At 38.1% G+C, this 20,002-nt stretch overlaps 1 protein-coding gene across 19 annotated transcripts in view; it reads right to left on the reverse strand.

Annotated features, from left to right (window-relative positions):
- The window catches only part of Anks1b (ankyrin repeat and sterile alpha motif domain containing 1B), a 1,133,346-nt gene that overhangs the window by 263,429 nt on the left and 849,915 nt on the right, over positions 1-20,002 (reverse strand). For all 19 annotated transcript variants that reach the window (XM_074084193.1, XM_074084191.1, XM_074084192.1 and 16 more), the window contains one exon: positions 14,306-14,458. In XM_074084193.1, the coding sequence (XP_073940294.1) occupies positions 14,306-14,458 (153 nt within the window). The remainder of the gene's footprint in view (positions 1-14,305; positions 14,459-20,002) is intronic.

Here is a 20,002-nt window from a genome sequence, read left to right on the forward strand (position 1 = left end):
CCTCTTCTTGCCGTCACTCCTCAAACAGACCAACTGTGGTCCTACCTCAGGTATTTGCTCCCGCTGCTGTTCCCGCATCAGGGAATGCTGTTCATTGCAAGGCTTATTCCCATGTTTCATTCTGATCTGTGTGCAATGACATCTTGAAGAATCATTTCTGATCACTTTCCTTAAGGGCTAATCACTTTCTATGCGCTCACCCTGCTTTATGTTTCTTCCTAACATGAGTCACTACGTGACATATTACAGATTCATCTACTACCTGTTTATTGTCTGTCTCCCATTCTAGAATCTCGCTCCTTCTGGGCAGGGGCTTTGTTGGTTTTGTTTTCTTCCCAATGGCATTTCTAGAGCCTACAGTAGTGCCTGGCATAGGAGTTCAATAGCTATCTTCCTTTGATGGTAAACACTGCATGTATTACTTTATACGTCCTATCTGGTTTTATACTCGCTGGGTACCCGAAGCACCACACAAAGACTTACATAGTATGGTCTGCCTCTCCACTTACGCATTTTACCTGACGTGCCAGGCACTCCAGCTGATGGCAGCACCCAGAGACAGCAGTGAGATGGTTTGTGTGTCACACAAGTGGTTGTCACTCCTAGGCCCTCCTTTGCCATGTAGGCGATGTTTGTCTCTAATGATCTTGCCTTCTGTGACTCCTGTGTCATTCTTTCCATTGTTCCCCTGGCAGCAATTCCTTCAGGGGATGTATTCAAGCACTTGCTTTGTGAAGTACACTGGGCGTAGGCACATAGCTTGGCCTTCAGAAATCAGGTCTTTAAGGAGTTTGGTGCCTGGCTGTTACAGAGGTTTTTTAAGCATCTTGCCCCAGAAGAAGTAGGGAACCAGAAGTTGAATTTGGCTCACTGAACTCTGAGTCCAATTTATTCACTGCTACCTTACAGCCCACCCAAGTTTGCTTTTCCTTTGGTGATTCTTGATATTTCCAAGTTTTTCCTATATTTTACTCCTCCCATTCTCCACATTCAAAGCCTCCAGCTCTGTACTTCTTGGTGAGGCAAGAACTACTATTCAGAGTAGTTCACAAGTGAGAGTGGCTACAGATGTAGTGCTCTCTGGTGGCATTTGCATTGTCACTTGCTTTTCTTGGCCAGAGCCAGTTCCAAGGAGATACACGTATGGGGGTGATCTGGTTCTCTACCTATTTATTTGGGCCAGGGGGAGTGTGGGAGAAGGTATACTACTGGGGTCTGCTTATTGGCTTTGAGCTTTTCACCCAAACCTACCCATCCAGACTTCCAAAGAGTAAAGCATGAAGTAGGTCAGGGCAAGGTCTTTCCTTCTTTAGTTCAATTTCTGATAGGAGGTCCATAATTCAGTTCGGGGAACTGGGAAGTGGTAAAAGAGGCACTTTCTCTTCTCTCTCTGTTCTGCTCTCTCTCTATCTACCCCTTTATCTATCTATCTATCTATCTATCTACACACACAACCCTGTAGTTCACATGTATTTATGTGAACATGCAGGGGTAACACTGGGTCATCACAGCTGTGTACCCCATAAATGGCATCCATGTTCATTGTGAGCAACATATGTTATCCAGCAGCCACTATGAGGAAGAAATGGAATTATCTATGGCAGCCATCTTAGTTAGCACTGTTGGAAGATTTCTCTGGAAGACTGAGAACATGAAGGAAAAGACCGTGGGTATTTATTTTGTTGTTAGATGTATCTTTGTTTCAAGACCAACTTGGTATAACTCCTATCATGGCACAAGCTACTCATGAGTATAAATTCTCAGAAACTACCTATGGCTTTTCTCATCAAAACCAGTTGTCTTCATTTTCAAAATAGAAATGGCAACAGAGCACATTTTATAGGGTTGAGCAGAGCAAGACACATTGATATGTTAAAACTCTTGAAGTATTACCGAGTGTGTAAGTGTCCCCAGGTCAATCAGCAAATAGTTATTTGCCACCATCAGTGTGGTAGGCACCCTGCTGGGAGCTGGGGATACAGGAGAAAACAATATACAATTAAATCCTGATAGAGCTGACTGTGGTTAACAATTGTGATTTTTTTTCTTGATAAAAGGCACAGCCAGGATTCAAACCCTGACAGTCTAGCCCCAGAACTCAGCACCTCCATGACCCTGTGATGTGTCTTCTTCCCTGAAAGAAATGAGATAAGGTGTGGACTGAGACCCTGGATTTCAGAAAGAAAGCTATAGACCTGTCTTAGGCAGCCATCTCCTTGAAGGTGCCAGGAGGAACCTTTCCCTAAGCGATGATGTCCAAAAGCACAGCATTGGCTATGGGTCTGAGAGCAAAATCTTGAGGACAAAATCTTTAATGAAAGGAAAGATCCAGGAGGAGGTACAAAACTCCTATTATTGTTATTACAATTATTCCCTGGGCTTATCTAGAAGATTCAGTTAACCTAAGGAACCAAATTTCATTAAGAGCATATGTGTTATGTGAGTCAATGCCCTTTATAGCTATCCTTATCTCAACCAGCAAAAACCCTTGTTCCTTCCTATTATTGCTTATACTCTCTCTATAACAAAATTAGAAATAAGGGCAAAATAGTTTCTGCTGGGTATTGAGGGAGGGGAGAGGGAGGGGGTGGAGTGGGTGGTAAGGGAGGGGGTGGGGGCAGGGGGGAGAAATGAACCAAGCCTTATATGCACATATGAATAATAAAAGAAAAAGAAAAAAAAAAGAGCATATGTGTTGCATATTCACTTTGAGCAGAGTTGATGGGTGACAAATAGAAGGCATGAAAATAATTCTCCACTAGACAAATACTTCAGAGTTTAATTTTCTAAAATAATTTAATGTGATAGTCAATGAATTAAACAAACAACTTTCCAGCATTTCATGGACTGGCAACTCCATTGTCATGTTGTGTGTTTATCATCTAAGCTGGTCTTCTCTAGTCACTGAATGCTGGTTGAGGTTCCTGATCCCAAATTTTCCATACATTTAAGCCCCTGATGTAAGTTACCTATTCAGGTTGTTTTTTCTTGTGGGCCTTCACTAGTCATCTTAGATTTTCTGAAATGGTTTATTTCACAAATCCGCAGTGTGGTTTACAAACAATAATAAGACTATCCATAATTCTAAAATATGTTCTCCTTTTTCTCAATCCAAAGTTACAGGCACGGTGGTTCATGCTTATAATCCCAGAATCTAGGATACAGCAAGAAAATCTTGAGTTCAAGGCCAGCCTGGGCTACCTAGTGACTTCCAGGTCAACCTGGGTTATAGAGCATGACCCTGTCTCCAAAAACTTTTGTGGTGGACTGATTGCATTAATGGCCCTACTTCATCTTTCCCTACATGGAAGCCTTCTACTGTGTGAATTTGCAGCTTCACCTGTGAAGAGGTGAATTAGATTCTCCCTCCCCAAGCTGATTCTGAGTTTGCCATGTAGCTTCTTTTGGTCAGTTGTTAGCAGATATGATGCAAGGAGAGACTTAAAACAGCACTGTGTACTTTCATTTTTCTTTTCATTGCATGCTAGAGGATGGGATGGTTGTCTCAACTGGGACCTCCAGATTTGTCAACTCTCCCAGCCTAGCAGACCGGAGCCAAGTGCCAGACGTGAGGGAGCCAGCTCAGATCAGAGGTTTCCAGCCCAGCCAAGCTGAACTGCTGACCCACAGACTCTGAGCTAATCAAATGCTTATTACTTTCAGCCACTGCATTTTTGGACAGATTGTTACACCATACTGTTGTGGCAATGGGTAACTAAAGTGATTCCCATAAATCTTAGGAGCTGGAAGCTCCATTTATTTGGTCTCCTTTAAACAAAAATGGAGTGCTTTCTATTTGCAAGTATTACACAAAATGCTTTACTGGATTATTTTCTTCAATTCTAACATATTGTCTGGAGGACAGATAAGATTATTATCGAAATTTCAGAAGCAAGGAAATGGAAGCTTAGTTAGGTGAGGGGCCCAAGGTAGAATCCCAATTACAGAAAGTAGAGTTGAGATCCAAACCTGGCCTGGAAGATTGCTTTGTACTCCTGGTCTTTGAACCACTGCTGTGGCCATTTCCTGTGATGGGCCAAATCCACTGTTCTATGCTCACCTCTCTTCTTCATCAGGAAGAGGTCTGTGTCCCCATTTGAGATGCAGAGACCACTTTTAGTCTGGTTTACCATTAATATTTCTCCTCTTTCAGCTTGTGTAGAAAGATGGCTGTTTTTCTCATTAGCCTGGAAGCTCTTTTGAGGGAAAAGACTATAAAATATTTACATTTTCTATCACCTGTCCTATACAATAAGCTTTTAAAAATCCAAAGATCCTACTCACATTTTAAGAGATCTAGTCTATAAAGTCAATTATGCTACTGGAAAATATATGTGTATTTAAAAGAGCACTGCTATTCAAATTAATCCTACTGGTAGATCATGGTAGGGTTTTTCCCATTTTGTTAAACAATTTTATTTATATGGGTTTTGACTTTGGTGTCTGAAAATTAAACTCTTCCAGCTCATTATCTATTAAATTTTAGAATCAGAAATCAATGCAAAACTGACACTCTATAATTTCAGTTTTGTAGTTTCTGCCTTTAAGAACTTCAGTAATTTGTCCTGTACTTTAGGTACATTACCACCAGGTGGCAGTAGGCCGCCAGCCATTAAGTCTGTACAGTAAAGAATTTCTGTGCTTTCTGAAGTTCGAGGTAATCGCTCTTTTCTTGAGCTCAAAAATAATTTGAGACCACAGGGTTTGCAATTTAACATAATACAGCTCTTTACTAAAATAGCTTAATTTAAACTCTAGATAACCCTTAAACATCTTTAAAACAGATATAAATTTTAAGCTACAAAATCACCTACCTCATTATTTCTCTTCCTTAGCTTCTACTTATTTCCATAATGGCTTATACAAATCTTATACTGCTGTCTGATGGCAGTGTTAACATGCACAATTTATTCTGAATCTTTATTTATTGCCAATCTCTGTTGTGGTAGCTTGTATATTAGGTTTCAAAATTCTTCATAGAAGAATTTTGTTCTGGAGGAACAAGACCTCTTTGCCTTCATCTAACACAAGAGGCTTATTTTTCCAGCATAATCTCAGATCATCTCTTAAATAGGACCAAAATTATTTCTGCACCACAGCAGCACAAACAGTGTTTATTTGCATTTTATGTATGTATTTGCATCTATGGAGGACTTTTTCCTTTTTATTTCCTATACTACAGAAGAATACATTAGCATATTTCCCCCTCAAGTCTCCTAGAAGCACTGAGATCATTTGCCACTTGCATTTCTTTAGTAACAAGCTCTGCCTTAAACATCTTGAGAAAAGACTTCTTCAAAAGGCAAAAATCTTTAGGCCATATTAGAAATCGGAGAAAAATACAGAAAAATTTAACTGATTTCATCATAATGGATGGTATTATATAATTAAAAGGTTCAGTTTCAATGGAAAGGAATTACTGAGCTGCTTCTAAAAGCAGTCAGAAGTTCCCATACTTATAGGTCGTCAGTTGAAATTAGGGAAGATTCTAAAAGGGTTTGATTTATTAGATTATGATAATTCAAGAATGAGTACATCCCTAATCTCTGGGTCACTATCCTGGTTTGCCCCCAAGGTCCAGTGCTTTAAGAACAAAGGCCTGGGTGGTTCAAGGTCAATTCTGAAGGTCTAGAGTTAATGTTTATGTAGTTGGGGTGGGGGTAGGGATGACTAGCACTTCCATGCCTAAGCAAAGTCAGATAAAAAGGGGAGGAGCAGAGATGTTCAGCTTCATCTTGAATGTTGCTAAGACAAAGCCAAGAGTCTTTCCTCTTACATTCACCCACTCCAGGAGTGGAAAGGTTTTGAGCTGAACCAAGCCATGAGGGTTTGCACAAGGCTAGAAGGAAAAGGTGACCCCTGGTGGACAAACTTGGTGGCTGAGGGAAAGGGGCTGAGCTGATAGTGGGGAAGGACAGAAGCTGAGCTGATTCCTGGAGATGGAGATGACACATCAAGCGGGGTGACTATACTCCCACGGTAGATTCTGGGTGAAAGAAACAGATGACAACTAAGCTGTGAGAGTGTTCCCAAGGGAACAGCTTTCAGCCGAACTCTGGGAAAGGGGTTGAGGAAAGTTAGTAAGAAAAGGCAAAAGAAAAATAAAATGGGCAGAGAAAAGAAAGCAATGGATAATCAAAAAGCTGTCATTTGTTTCTGGTGCTCACAGGAAACCTATGAAGCCAGAAGGGCAGTTATTTTTATCCTCTGTTTACAAATGAGGGTAAGCGGCTTTTTCTAAGGTCACATTGTGAGTGGTGGATATAGGATTCAAACCAAAGTGACCTGATTCCTAGATAAAGATGAAAGAAGAGGGTACATTTGAAAACTGACACAAGCTGTTTGTCCTACCCTTTACCTTCTAAACAGTAAGTACAATTTCCACGTTAACAGAGGCCTAACCTTTGAAGGGCCAAAGTGAAACAGTTTTAGCCACTGTTGAAAGCATTTCTGAAATGTGTTTTATATATATATATGCCTTTGTTGCCTTTGAATCCTGATTGTAATTTACCCTCTGCTTGGTACCTGGGGTTGTAATTACGAAAACTGAGTCTATATTTATGGACTTGTAATTCAGGGATGCCCTCAGGTTCTATGGAGGCATATAGGATTTTTTTTTTTTTTTTTTCTGTTTTCCCTACCTAATACACTCATGGCTACAAATAGCTGTATGGTAGAATCACTGACTCAGTGGCCTTTTCTCATAGCTCTTCCTTCTTAAGTATGTCAGCTTCTGGTCCCGCCTACTGCTCTTGATCATGTCATTCCCCAGATTAAAATCCTCTCAATGGGTTTCCACTGATCAAAGCAGTGGTTTTCAATCTAGGATACGCATGAAAATCACAAGCAGAGTTCTATTGCTGGGCAGAGTATTGGAGAGGAGTGAGTACCGAACATGACATTCACGTGAAGAAACTGTCCAAGGCCAGATAACAAAACAAAACACCTGAAAAGATTATGGGCCTACTTCTTAGAACCTAAGTGGGGCTGGGAACAGTTTCTACACTGTTTAGGCTGGGAGGCCTTCAAATTCCAGGAGCATTGGTCAGTACTCAGCATTTTGCCTAAGTAGTGGGAAGTACTAGCAGTAGAATAAACAACATTCCAGTCTTGCCTAACAAACCTTAAAAGCGAGACCTGAAAGGATCAAGGTGTTTCCAAGGAACTTCCTTGTGTTCCAGAACAACTCAAGCATCTTTATGGAAATACAAAAATACCCAGCACCCAACAGAGTAAAATTCATAATATCTGGCACACAATAAAAGATTACTATGCATGCAAAGAAGAGCAAGAAGAAAATCAACCAACCAAAATCAGCCCAAAACTGACACAGATGTTAGAATTAGAAGACAAGAACATTAAAACAGTTATAACTGTATCCCATGTGTTCAACAAGTTTAGAAGATTGGACATGTTAAATAGAAACATGAAAAATATCTATTTATAAAGACTAAGTCTAACTTCTGGAGATAAAAATTACAATCTCTGCAATGAAAAACACAATGGATATTAATAAGGAAAGATTAGCTATCATAAGAAAAAAAGATTAGTAAACTTGAAGACACAGTGGTAGAAACTAAGTGTGTCATAGAAATCGATTTTTTTGTTTCTTTGTGGTACTGGGGATTGAACTCAGGATCTCACACTTGCTAAGCAGGCAGTCTACTATTTGAGCCACTCCACCAGCCCTAGAAGTAGATTTTTAAATACACTAAAAAAGAAAAAGAGCTGTGGTCCAACTTTAAATGACCAAATACATATGCAGTTGGAGTTTCTAAGGGAAAGAAGAGGAAGTGAGGGGACAGAAAACAATATTTTAAGAAATAATGACCAAAAAATTCTGCAGTTCATGGAAGTGATAAACCTCATATCTAAGAAGCTCAAAAAATTTGCACACAAGAAATATGAGGATAATTTCCTCAGTGTAGATCACAATCAAATTGTTGAATACCAGAGAAAAAGAAAATGACAAGTGAGGCTAGAGGGAAAGAAGACATGCTACCTACAAAGGAACAACAGCAAAATAGAAGATTTCTGATCAGAAATTATGCAGAAGAGAGCATGATGTACCAATATGTTTACAATAGTCACCCTAGGGTTCTATACCCAGCAAAAGTATCTTTTAAAAAGGGAAGGGAAAATAAAGTGTTTTTCAGATGTACAAAAGCTGATAGAGCCTATCACTAGTAGTCTCGTACTATTAAAAATGTTAAGGAAGTCCTTTGAGAAGAAGGAAAATGATGCCACATAGAAATATGCATCCACACAAATGAATGAAGACAGGGCTGACTTCAGAGATTTGAGATGTGAACAGCTATGTAAGCTCCCCCCCTCCCATTTGAAAGGCCCTGTGTTTGGTTTCACTGTCTTTAGTTTTTAATTAATTTTTTGAACAAGGGGCCCTATAATTTCATTTTTGTAGTGGGGTCTCAAATTATGTAGCTGGTCCTGATACACTTTGGGGGTGCAGGTGGGGAAAGGCTGGCATGCTGACCTTAGCTTAGATCTACATCATATGTTCAGGCATGGAATGCAGAAGGGGTAAAGGTTGCTTCTTCAGGGGAAATATGGAAAATTTTCATTTTAGAGCAGGAAAAGGGGGAATGAAATCTTGGTGGGGAAAATACAGCAGATGTCCACTTAAATGAAAACTTTTAAAGTAGAAATTCCTGGATAATCAGAACATGATTGTCCTTTATGCACTGAGATGGATAAAAGGCTCTAATCAGAGGGTTTCAGTTTATCATGAAGTTCCTTTGTTGCTAAGTGCTCAAGATGGGCTCTTCAGGCCTGAATGCCTTGTTTCTTTTCCTTATGTATATGTGCTTTGTTAATTCTGATAGCAACACTTCAGCAATGCTTACTCTACAATATTGACCCTGAGGTACTGCAAGGGCATAAACTCATTTTAAATGCAAAAGACTAGCTGTATTACTTACAATGGGGCTTTGGTGGTACATTTTATAATATATGATTCTCAGTTTAGGTCAAATTCCAGTATAATAGTTGTGGATATGTGATGCACATAGTGGAAATGATGCCGCCAGACAGCCCAGCCCCATCTTCCAGGCCACATATGAAAGGCTAAAAGTAACTGGAATCCCTTTCCAGTATGGATCTTTATTTGGGATGAGATTGTTTATCTCATGTGAGGAAGGCATAAGGCGCTTCTATCAAATCTTGGGTGAAGTAAGAGAAGATTCAAGAGAATCCGTGGAAGAGTGTGGAATCTGAATGCGGAGTGAGGAAGGCAGGGTCCTAAGGCTTTACCTGATACATGCCTGAAGCTGAGTGTTGTTACTAGCTGTCCTGAAGGTGCGTGAGGAGTCATCTATAGTGTATATCTATACACTATATATCTATATCTGGATGTATATCTATATACTCTATATCTATATCTGGATGTATATCTATACACTCTATATCTATATCTGGATGTATATCTATACATCTCTATCTATATCTGGATATATATATACATATGGATATGTATGTATAGATGTATATATATATCAATGAAATGCTTAAATCCATAGATAATTTATAAAGTTTGCTGCACACTTGAATACTCATATCTAGTCATTTAGTTAAATCCTTCAGCTTTGATTAAAGTTGTTAAAATTTGGAGTGTTGAATGATGTAGCCTCCCTGGTGTGGACATATGAATATTTTCTCATTTATTAATGTCCTGTAGTGAAAGTATAACCTTTTACTTAAAGTAATTGGTTTGGAGATGGAATTAGAACATTCATTCTCCCCAATCTTCCCCTGCAATTTGTGAATTTGCTGATTATTTTTCTTGGTTATGAGTATAAGCTATGAATTGCCTTTACTCTATACATACACACATATACTCAAACAAACATATATACACATTCACACACAATGCAGACAGAGTTTTAGAGTGAACATTTAATTGCAGTTATAGCAGTAAGAGCAGGGTAGACAGGAATATGAGTTTATAAGACTGATCATGAAATAAGAACATTGAAGCAAGTAATGAGTCTAAATCCGATATTCATATCTCTATAACATTTAAAGCAGAGAAAATCATACCATCAAAGAATTTATTCAAAGTTAGCAAGTTTACTTTGAAAATTAGTACATCTCCAAGTAGTTAGATTAGCATGGAATGTCCCTGGAAATAATATTAGTAACACTGAAAAAGCAAAGCAAAGCAATCTGACAGTTCTAAATGAATGTAAATACAGTTTCAGCAACTATTAGGCAAGAAGCAAATGATCTTCTAATCAACTTACTGTTACAAAAATAGTTTAAAATTATTTTCCTGGGACACATAAAATAATTTTCACAGGACACATATAAGTATTGTTACCTTAGTTGCTTTGTTTCTACCTACTGTAGTTAGATTTTTAAAGCTATTCTATACTTATGAGCAGGAATTTAAGAATGCACTGAAACTTGAATTTTCTTTTGTCTATCTAATGGATAACTTTATCGTTATCAGTGTGGCAGGATATAATAAGCCTGGGCTAGAGTGATTTCCTTGATAACTAATGGCAAAACCAATGGAAGGAAATTAATCACAGGGTCTACACTGAGATTCACAAGCTAATAAATTGGACAGTGTTCAAATTTATTTGGTTTTACCCAAGTCTTCTTAGTAGATAAATAGTGGTAAAAGAAATTAACATTGTTTTTCAAAAGTTAAATACATTTTTTGTCTAGAAAATGGATAGCAGGTTATTGGCATGGCCTTTATATTTTTAATTTCATAATTAACCACACACATTCTGTGGAGAAAATATACCACCTTCTAAGATTTCCCTCTTGCAGGACTGTTGAGGCTGTCAATAGCACAGGAAACATTGTGCAAACCTGCTAAGACCATATCCTAGGCCTAAAAAACCTCTGAGTTGAAAATAAATAAACATTCCTCTGCACTGTTAACTAGCCTTTAATTCCTCTAATGAGCCTTTGGAGGGACAATAATTCAAACTAGAGGTTCACCAAGCTAGTATCTGCAGAGGGAACAATTTGCCTTATAGCCTCTCCCAACACACTCAAGTTTTACACTACAATGTCAACACATAAGTGAGAGTGTGATGTTGTTAATGATAGTGGGAGACACAGGAGCAAAACAAACGATTGATAAAACATCACTTCTGAATATGAAGCACAGATTAAGTAACAAAGGAAACAATTGTTTGCATACAGCTTATGTTCTCATTGAAGACAAACCTGGCATTGTAAAATTGGCAATACTCTGTGTCTAAAAGTTTCTCTGAACTTGAGTTCTTTAAGCTGATGATGCTGATAGAAAGATTCCTACTCTTCTCTCATCCCAACGTTTGGGTAGTTCTGTGACCACAACCACTATCTATGTATTCAAATAATCTTGATTTTCAAAGGCAATAATGTATTACACATAGAAAAAGGTATTTGGGGGTCTTTTTAAAGGTTACAATTTCAAATACGTACCTGTACTTTTAAAGTCACAACTTTGTTTAGTTTTTATTTCTTTTTGAAAATATTTTGAATAAATTCATACTCATGAGACTATATTCCTATTTGTCTAATACCAAACATAATTTCATGTGACTGTGGATGCTTAACCAATACTATTTAATGACGCTGAAGTTAACTAAAATTATGCCAGTAGTGTCTCTTCATCCCCTGTTCTCTTCCCTCCACCTGAGGACCACTGCTTTGGAGACAGCCTGCACTTGTACTTCATTCTCCATTTTATAGAGAACAAACAGCTGCTAGACCAATTTGGCACACTGAAAACTCTATGATTCCCTAAAAGGCCCCACTCTAAATCAAGGTCACTGTACACTCCCTTTAAGCTAGAAAATAACAAATTATGAGTACTGGTATTGGATTATTTGGTCCATAGATTCCATAAAAGACTACCTCATATTTGAGTATCTTCCTTCATTAGTTGAGGTAAACAAAAATCCTGAATTGCATTCTGACATTCCTTGGAATAGACAAGTCTTGAATTGAGGTCAGTCAAAAGTTTTATAAGCCAAAAGGCATATATGTTGCCTTTCTCGTATTTAAAAATCCACTAACCCCAAATCATCAAATGAAATACCAACTCTGATGAGTATAAAAATTTTGTTTTCTAATTTCCAAGTCTAAAAGATTCAGATCACTTTTTGCCCATAATAAATGTATCTGCTGAGTTAAATGACTTGTAAAACCTCCCCATTAAGAATGTGACTTTCCCACATAGATGTCACAAGGAATTTAAATTAAATCAGTTTACTTTAAGGAAAATATATAAGTTGGTAGTAGACATTGATGTTGTACTTCAAGCTAGAGGAGTTTGGCTTCAAGGTCCAAAACACACAGTGACTATGCTTTCAAATTCTGATACAACACTGCAGGTAGGCACTTCTCCCTGGATTTCTGAAGTCAGATTGTATTATAACAAGTGTAGAAAAAGGGAAAACCCTTAAAGAGCCAGAATGGGTGAAAAAGGCCATTTTTTCTCATCAAGGGTGGTTGGAATTAGTCCCAAGGTCTAGCAATAAACCTAGGGCTCTTCTAGTATCACTGTCCTTGCAGTCACTGAGTTGCTCACATGTTCCCACTGCAGGGATCTCTAGGCCCCTAGCCCTTAGCCCTGGGGAAAGTGAGGGTGCAAGCCCACATCTTCAACACTGGTTCAGACATTTTGATTTCTACAAACACATAATCTCATGTTGTAAATGATGCTTGTTACTATAGAGTCATAATGGAATCCATCCTTTTTAATGGGATTTATTGATAATACCAGTCAGGAGAATGACTCATGTACTATCTATTGTCAGTATTTGTTCCTTAATGGGGAACAATTTTATACAGAAGATATTACACAGGAATATTTGTCAAGCTATACCATTAACCAAGATACATCTCAACTTGGAAATTTCTTTGGTTGACCTATGGGAGGTATACCTGTTAACAAATATCTAAGAGTAGCCATGAGATGAGTGTCAAGAAATGAAAATCTTGCTAGAGAAATGAAATCTTAGCCTGACATAACCAAAAAGCAATGTAGTTTCAGTTAGTTACATTGCCACACAGACTCAGAGTGAGGCTAACGATACGAGGCTATAGTTAGACACTGAATTCCTTGTGGCAACAATAACTTTTGCAGCTAAGAAGCAAAAAGTTAAGAAAGATTTACTTATGGAAAACTAGCCAAGAAGTTGTCAACTTACTATGATTTTTAGAATCAATAACAATTTCTTTAAGATGCTACAGAAAAGATATTATTATTTCTTAAGACAGACTTTTAAAAGCAAAAGATAATTATTAATAATAACAACAACCATCATTCAGAAATATTTAATGACATGTAATATGAAAAAACTAGACTTTTGGGGAGAAAATGGCACACTGACTAGAACAGAGGAACCAGAAGATGTTTATTTGCTTCCTTTTTCATTTTCTAAATGCTTCCCCCCAATCATTAGAATATAAAACAAACAAAAAAAAAACTTTAAAAGATTAAGTAATTTCACACTGTTATTTTTAGAAGCATTTATAATGTCAAATGTAATCTGAGTACATGATCATTTTAGGTTTTCTTTTCATCTTGCTTCTTCATTTATGCCATTAGAAAAAAAAAGGGGGAAAAAATGAAGTGAACAAGGTATTAATATCATTTATGTAGATTTAGTTGATCTCTTTGGGCTTGAAGATATGGCAACATATGTTGGTCAACTTTTATAGAAAATCTATGCCAAGCATATGAATTAAACAGAGACAACATATGATTGGGCAGTAACACCAGAAGATGAAATTTTGATGTACAGCAACCTATTTAGTAAGAGCAAAAAAACAGTCTTCTTAAGCATAGGGTTTGTATGTGTAATTAAGGAATAAAGATAAGGAAACATGACAGAAATAGAAAACTAAAAGTGATAATTTAAATCTTTTACAGTGACTATGATCAAAGGTCAGAATGGGAGCCTATTTTGGTATGATATCCATATTCTAAACTGACAAGATTTCCTAAATGTAAAATCCAAAAATTCTTGGAAAGTTTTGTTAGAGAATGCAAAGCACCCTGAGAGTCCTGTCTTCAGTCTTAGTTCCTTCCATACATCAAAATGATAATGATAATGACTCTACATCAAAATGATAATGACTCTAGAGCTTGAATATATACATAACATAATAGGTCTCTGTCAATCCTTGTTAGATGTCCAAATAGTTGCAAGAAAGAAAGAAAAGAAGGAAGGAAGGAAGGAAGGAAGAAAGAAAGAAAGAAAGAACCCACTTGCAATAAAATTTCATTTATCAAGGGTTGAATAGAGACCAAGGTGTCAGTAAGAGACCAACTTACATTAATAAGTTCAACCTCCCAGATTTTTTTCAATAGGTCCATCGATGTGTAGCCATTAATTAGAAAGGCTTTGGTGTAGTCACCCAGCTCAATGGAATCCAGCCACTCAGCTACAGAGGTGGGGTGGTAGCCATCATGACCAATGGGTCTCATCTGTAATTAAGAAAATCACAATTAGGATTGATTTAAAATGTTTGTCTTGTGTCTCACCAAGAGAATGCATTTATCTAATATGAACCATTAGATATTTCTGGATAAGTAGATGAGGAAAAAGAAGAAGCTATACACACAATTCTAAATCATTAGTAATTTTCACGCTGAATTAGTTTTAAAAAATACACCCAGAAATTTCCAATTTAGTTTCTAAATAAACTCTGTATTTGAGAAAATGAAATGTGTCGCATTTCTTTTATAGACATTATTGGCATTCTGTCGGATGGAATTTAAAATAATGTCAGTTAAGAGGTATTTGATGCCGAAGGCTCAAGGAATTGCATTTCCAAAATATAGATGATAATTCTCATATGCCCAACATCAAAGCATGTAAAAATACTGCGTGACTTAGACACTGAAAAGGAATTCATGCTTATGCAAGACATGTATTGTAGGTAGTGCAAACATGCAGGAGAAACATACTGCTGTGGTAAGCCAGTCAAAAAAGAGGCTTTTGAGTGTTTTAAGACCATGTGTTCTGCATCAACTCTACAGTATGTCAGACATGAATAGAGAACTTGCTGGCAGACAGGCTCCTATTTTTTGTCAGCTATATACAGATTTTTAAAAATACTTTAGGAGAACAAAGACGTGTGACAGCAACATAATGTTTGAGTTTAAATTGGAATGTGAAAAATAATTTAAGCAAGAGGAACTTCTGGGTTTAAAATTTCGTATGGATTATTCGAGTCCTTTAGCCTTTAATTGAAATTTCAGTTGAATTTGGGGTTCTTGGTTTGAAGTGACTCACTTCTAAAACTTATGCTGCTTTTGCACACCATGCTACAGATGTAGTACTGGAGTTATTAAGGACAGCTGTCACATCATAAACTTGCTATCAGCCTTCAGTGAAATTCTGATGGGAGCAGCTAAACAGGCCAGATAAAACACAGATTTTTCCAGTTCCTTCAAATTTGAGGAGATAAATATTAATGGAAATCTATATGATTCTGATTTGTGAGCAAACATTAGTCTGAGCATCAGGGATTCAGATTTTAATCTTAAATGTGGAAGCTTTCTGTCACTATGCAGCATTCTCATCTTTTAGGTTCTACTTACATTTTCATGTTAAAGTTACCTTTTCTCCTTTCCTCTTTTCTGTTGTTTCACTCCCCAGTTGAATTTCCATTTTGAGGTTTAAATGTCCCTTGTGTTAAAGTTACAGTGCAATTCATTATTTGCATTAGAGTCTGAATTGCATTAGGTTTTGGTACCTCACTTTTACACTGACTAGCCTATTGTAGGTATTCATTAAATTTTGTTCACGTGTCTCTCAGTATTTATTGCAGAGTAGCTACAAATGTAAATGACAACTCAGGGTTTACAAAATGAAGTTTGGTGATATGCACAAGAGGCTGAATGTTATAAATGTGTAAAACTGGAGACCAGGATCCAAAGTGGAGACTGTTTAAAATCACAGAAATATTCTCCAGGACTTGTAAAGAGGTGATTGAGCTAACTGTACTAGCCTTATCAGTCACTCCAGCCCCAGGAGACTCCCCTGACTGCTGCGGTTGAAATAAGGAAATAAGTGGAGAAAGGGAAAAGAGGAAGAAAGAGAGGAATATCAGAGTTGAAATTAACAGCAGAGCAGGGAGGTCTTGCTGTTAGTCCACCCAAGGAACTGACTACCCAGCAGTGGGTACTGGGGACAAGCTTAGGGAGCCTTGATGAGTTCGTTTGGGGCATAGTCAGTTGTTCATTTCCAGAGAACTGTGCAGTGGGGCCCCTATAGGTTACTCACAAGCATTTGCACATCGCTTCTTTGAGAAAGCAATCAGTGGCCATTTTTCACACTGAAGTTATTGGTGGTCAATGTTTGCTGAAGAACAAGGGATACCCAGTAGACAAATGCAAAGTGAACTTAAGTATAAAGAAATTTGGCTTTCCCCCTTCTTCTTGTTCTCAATACCAGAGAATTTGGAGTCAGAAGAGAGAGAAGGGCAGGTGGGAATATGGGGAGGGGGGAAGGAAATAAAACTGGAAGTTTAGGAAGCATCCAGACTGAGTTGCCAATATTTAAATAATGAGAAAATTATTGGATATACATGAGATCACATTAAGAGATAGCAAAGAGAAAGTCAGTTGAACACAGTTGAAGGCAGTGATTGATTGGGGGAAATTACAGCAGTGTCTCACTGAACATAGACTGCTCAGTGATCTTGTTTCACGTAGAAGGTAAGACCAAACTTAAAGAGGTGGGAGGGATGGATATACTTAATGCAAAGGTGAAAGGTAGGAGCAGTTTATAGTGCAAAGATGAAGAGATCCTGGATACAGATGTGTGCAGGGCAGTATCCATCCATCCACTTATTCAATAAATATTTAATCAGTGCCTATTCAGACAAATGTTGTTGAAATAGTAGGGAACAAAGCAGTCATAGTCTCTCCCCCATGGAAATTAGAAGTCTTAATTAAAACTATGTGAACAGATGATCAATAAATTATGAAGGTTTCACATACCTGAAAAGAGGAAACCATTAGAGCCAAATGAAGTTACAAAATTAACTTGACACATATTTAATGATATGCAGAATGGTTACTGTGCTAACCATTCTTGTGCTGCACAATAATTTCTTTCAAAGCAATTCTCCCATCTGTTCCTTTATTTCTGTTCCTACTGCCACTACCCTGTTTAGGTTCTTGTTAGCACTTGCAAAAACGAATGCAAAAGCCTTTCACTTGGCCTCCCACCTTTGGTTCAGCTTAGATCTAGCTACTACATTTGTCTTCTTAAAAGTCAGGCTCTTCTTCTACCTTCAGACCAAAACCTGTGGTGACGCCTTCTTGAGAAAAGTCCAAATGTCCTAGTCCAGCATTTAAGTCAACTGAGATCATTCTAATTTCTCACTATTCTGTTATGTGTACCCTGATAAATGTATTTAGACACAGGTGTGTACCTAAACAGTCATTAAATTGCTAGCCATTCCCTGAATGTGAACTGTGCAAGGTACACACATATCTCTGCTGATACAATTTTCCATGCTTGTAATGCTTTGGTCCTTATTTCTGCAGTTATTTTTCAAGGACTAGCTTCTCTTTGTGAGTGCTACAATACAAATTTTGAATCATCTTTAGGGCATCTCATGTAGATGTCCTATACATGTCAGCAGTATTAATCAAAAACCAATTTATGTCTTTCAGCTCAAAAACTGACTCTCCTCAGTCTTCCCATGTCAATCAATGAGGAACACCACTCCATTGCCCAAGTGTAAGTTTAGAAGTGAGAGTCATTTTACTTCTCCCTGTTTACTTTCAGATAGCATTAGGACAGCAAGTCCTACCAATTTGACTTCCAACATGTCTTTCACCTTAGTCCTTTTCTTCCAAAGTGAACTTTGGACTCTAACAATACCACCAGTGCTATTTATTTGTGATCTTTGGCAATTTATATTCCTTTTGAGCCACAGTTTCCTCTTTTCTAAAATAAGCATAATAATATGTACCCAAGTGTTGTTCTAAGATTATATGATGTGGTATTAATTGTTTAGCATGGTGGTTTGATACTAGCTAATCAATAACTCTTAGTTCTCTTCCTCATTTTTGAGTATTTGCATTGCCTCTTGTTTTGTGTAGCCATAAGTGTTCACATCTGTTGCCATTAAAGAAGCTTCATTTCCTTTACTGCATTTGTTGGCATCTTTCTATCAATCACATCATCGTCTCTTTGTGACAACTATGCAAGGGATAAGAGTGGGAAAATTCCAAGTTTCTACCTTGGATACCTGAGTATATAGTGTTGTTACCAACCAGGAAAGACAATAAAATAAAGTAGGATGACATGAATAATTTTGTGATCTGAAAAATTAAAGATGTGGTGGAATGGCACTTTAACTTTGGGGAGGAAGTCTGGGGAGTCATATGACCTTGGCATCATCAGCCATACAGATAGATGGGAGTCTTGGCTGCTCCATTTATTAGTTGTTTGACCTTGAGTGCACTACCCATCCTTGCCAAGCACCCACCATCTGATTAGTAATATGAGAGATTAAAAAAAAGATTATCTACCTTTGAGGGCTGTCACATATATTCAGTGAAATAATGCAAGTAGTGTAGCACAGTACTTCGCACAGAGACACTGAATAAATTTAGTGATTTGTGTCGTAAGTGAGAGCTGAAATCATGTGTGGATGAGAATGATTATGTAGTGTGAGAAGAGATGTGGCCTGAGAATGAACTAACACTTCCAATGTATGATGAAAAGATAAGAATTATATTCAGGAGGCTAAAAGAAAAGGAATTGTCAAGATACCAAGTGGGAGAAATGGAGTTCATGGAAGGTGTGGTCAGTAGTGACAGGTCTCGTGAAGTCTAATAAGATGAGGGCGGAGATGAGCTTGTGGGATCTGGAAAGTAGGTCACTGTGGGCCTTGAGAAGTATACAGAAGGCTGGCTGTACCCAGTTGGGGTGTGAGTTAGAGATGAGGAAGTAGAAAGTACAATTTAAACTGCTCCTCTGGGGAGGCTAAATGGGAAGAAAAGGAGGGAGATGCAGGTTTTAGAAAGCACAAAGGGAAAGGCATGGAAAGAAGATATAGGGTTGAGGAAGGTCAGAGTCATAAAGCAACATTACTGGAGATCAAGGGGCAGGGCTTGCTTTTTGCTTGGAGATTTTGCTTGCCTTTCTCAAAAATTACAGAGCTGAAAAGGATAGTTGGAGTTAACTTTGAGATTAACAATCTCTGTGTTAAAAAAGTGAGTGTCTGGAAGCTATGTGAGTCGCACCTGGTGAGGGCTGGATGCTTGTATGTGAAGTACTTGTGTGACCTCTGGGGCAGGTCCTAATGCGGGCAAGGGCTGTTATGTGTGCCATGCCACTTCCCAGATACAAACACACAAACAAAGCCTTTCTGAGGCCCACTTGTGCCAACAGTACTCTCGTGCCAGCCTCAGCTGCTTAAACTTGCCCATGAAGACACAATGGACTGCAGCTTCTCTATTCCCACCTGGTTGTGCTTTGTAGTCAGACTTCCTGCCTGATACAGCTTTTGCAATACACACAGCTGATACCATTCCGTACCTCCCTCTGTTCCAGCTCCTTGTTCTAACCTCTTCCGCTCTGTACTGCTGTTATCCAAGACTCAGACTAACAGCAACCCTGAAAATAAACCAGGACAAACAGTGCCAGCAGACAGTGTGTTGCCAAGTCCAAAGGCAGGTCTATCAAGCAGTGTGAGGATCAAATTCCCTACAAGCTGTGAGACCTAGGCTTAGACATCACTCTGTGGTTTCATCAGTGGCTCTGAAAAGACTGATTGAACATGAAAGAGAAAAGGCTGATCCACTGACCATGGTGCCCCAGAAAAAAGTACACCTATCAACATTCAAGTGCTGTGGCAGTGCAACTTTGCTGGGACAGATGTGTTTATAAGATGGATAGCACTGTTCGTGGTAAGAGCATCATCTAACAGCTATACAGGGCTTTTAAGACCTAAAGTGATTTTACCTAAGTCATCTCATTTGTGAAGGGTTTTAGATGATCTT

This window comes from Castor canadensis, chromosome 8 (assembly GCF_047511655.1).
Source record: "Castor canadensis chromosome 8, mCasCan1.hap1v2, whole genome shotgun sequence".
Classification (NCBI taxonomy): Eukaryota; Metazoa; Chordata; class Mammalia; order Rodentia; family Castoridae; genus Castor; species Castor canadensis.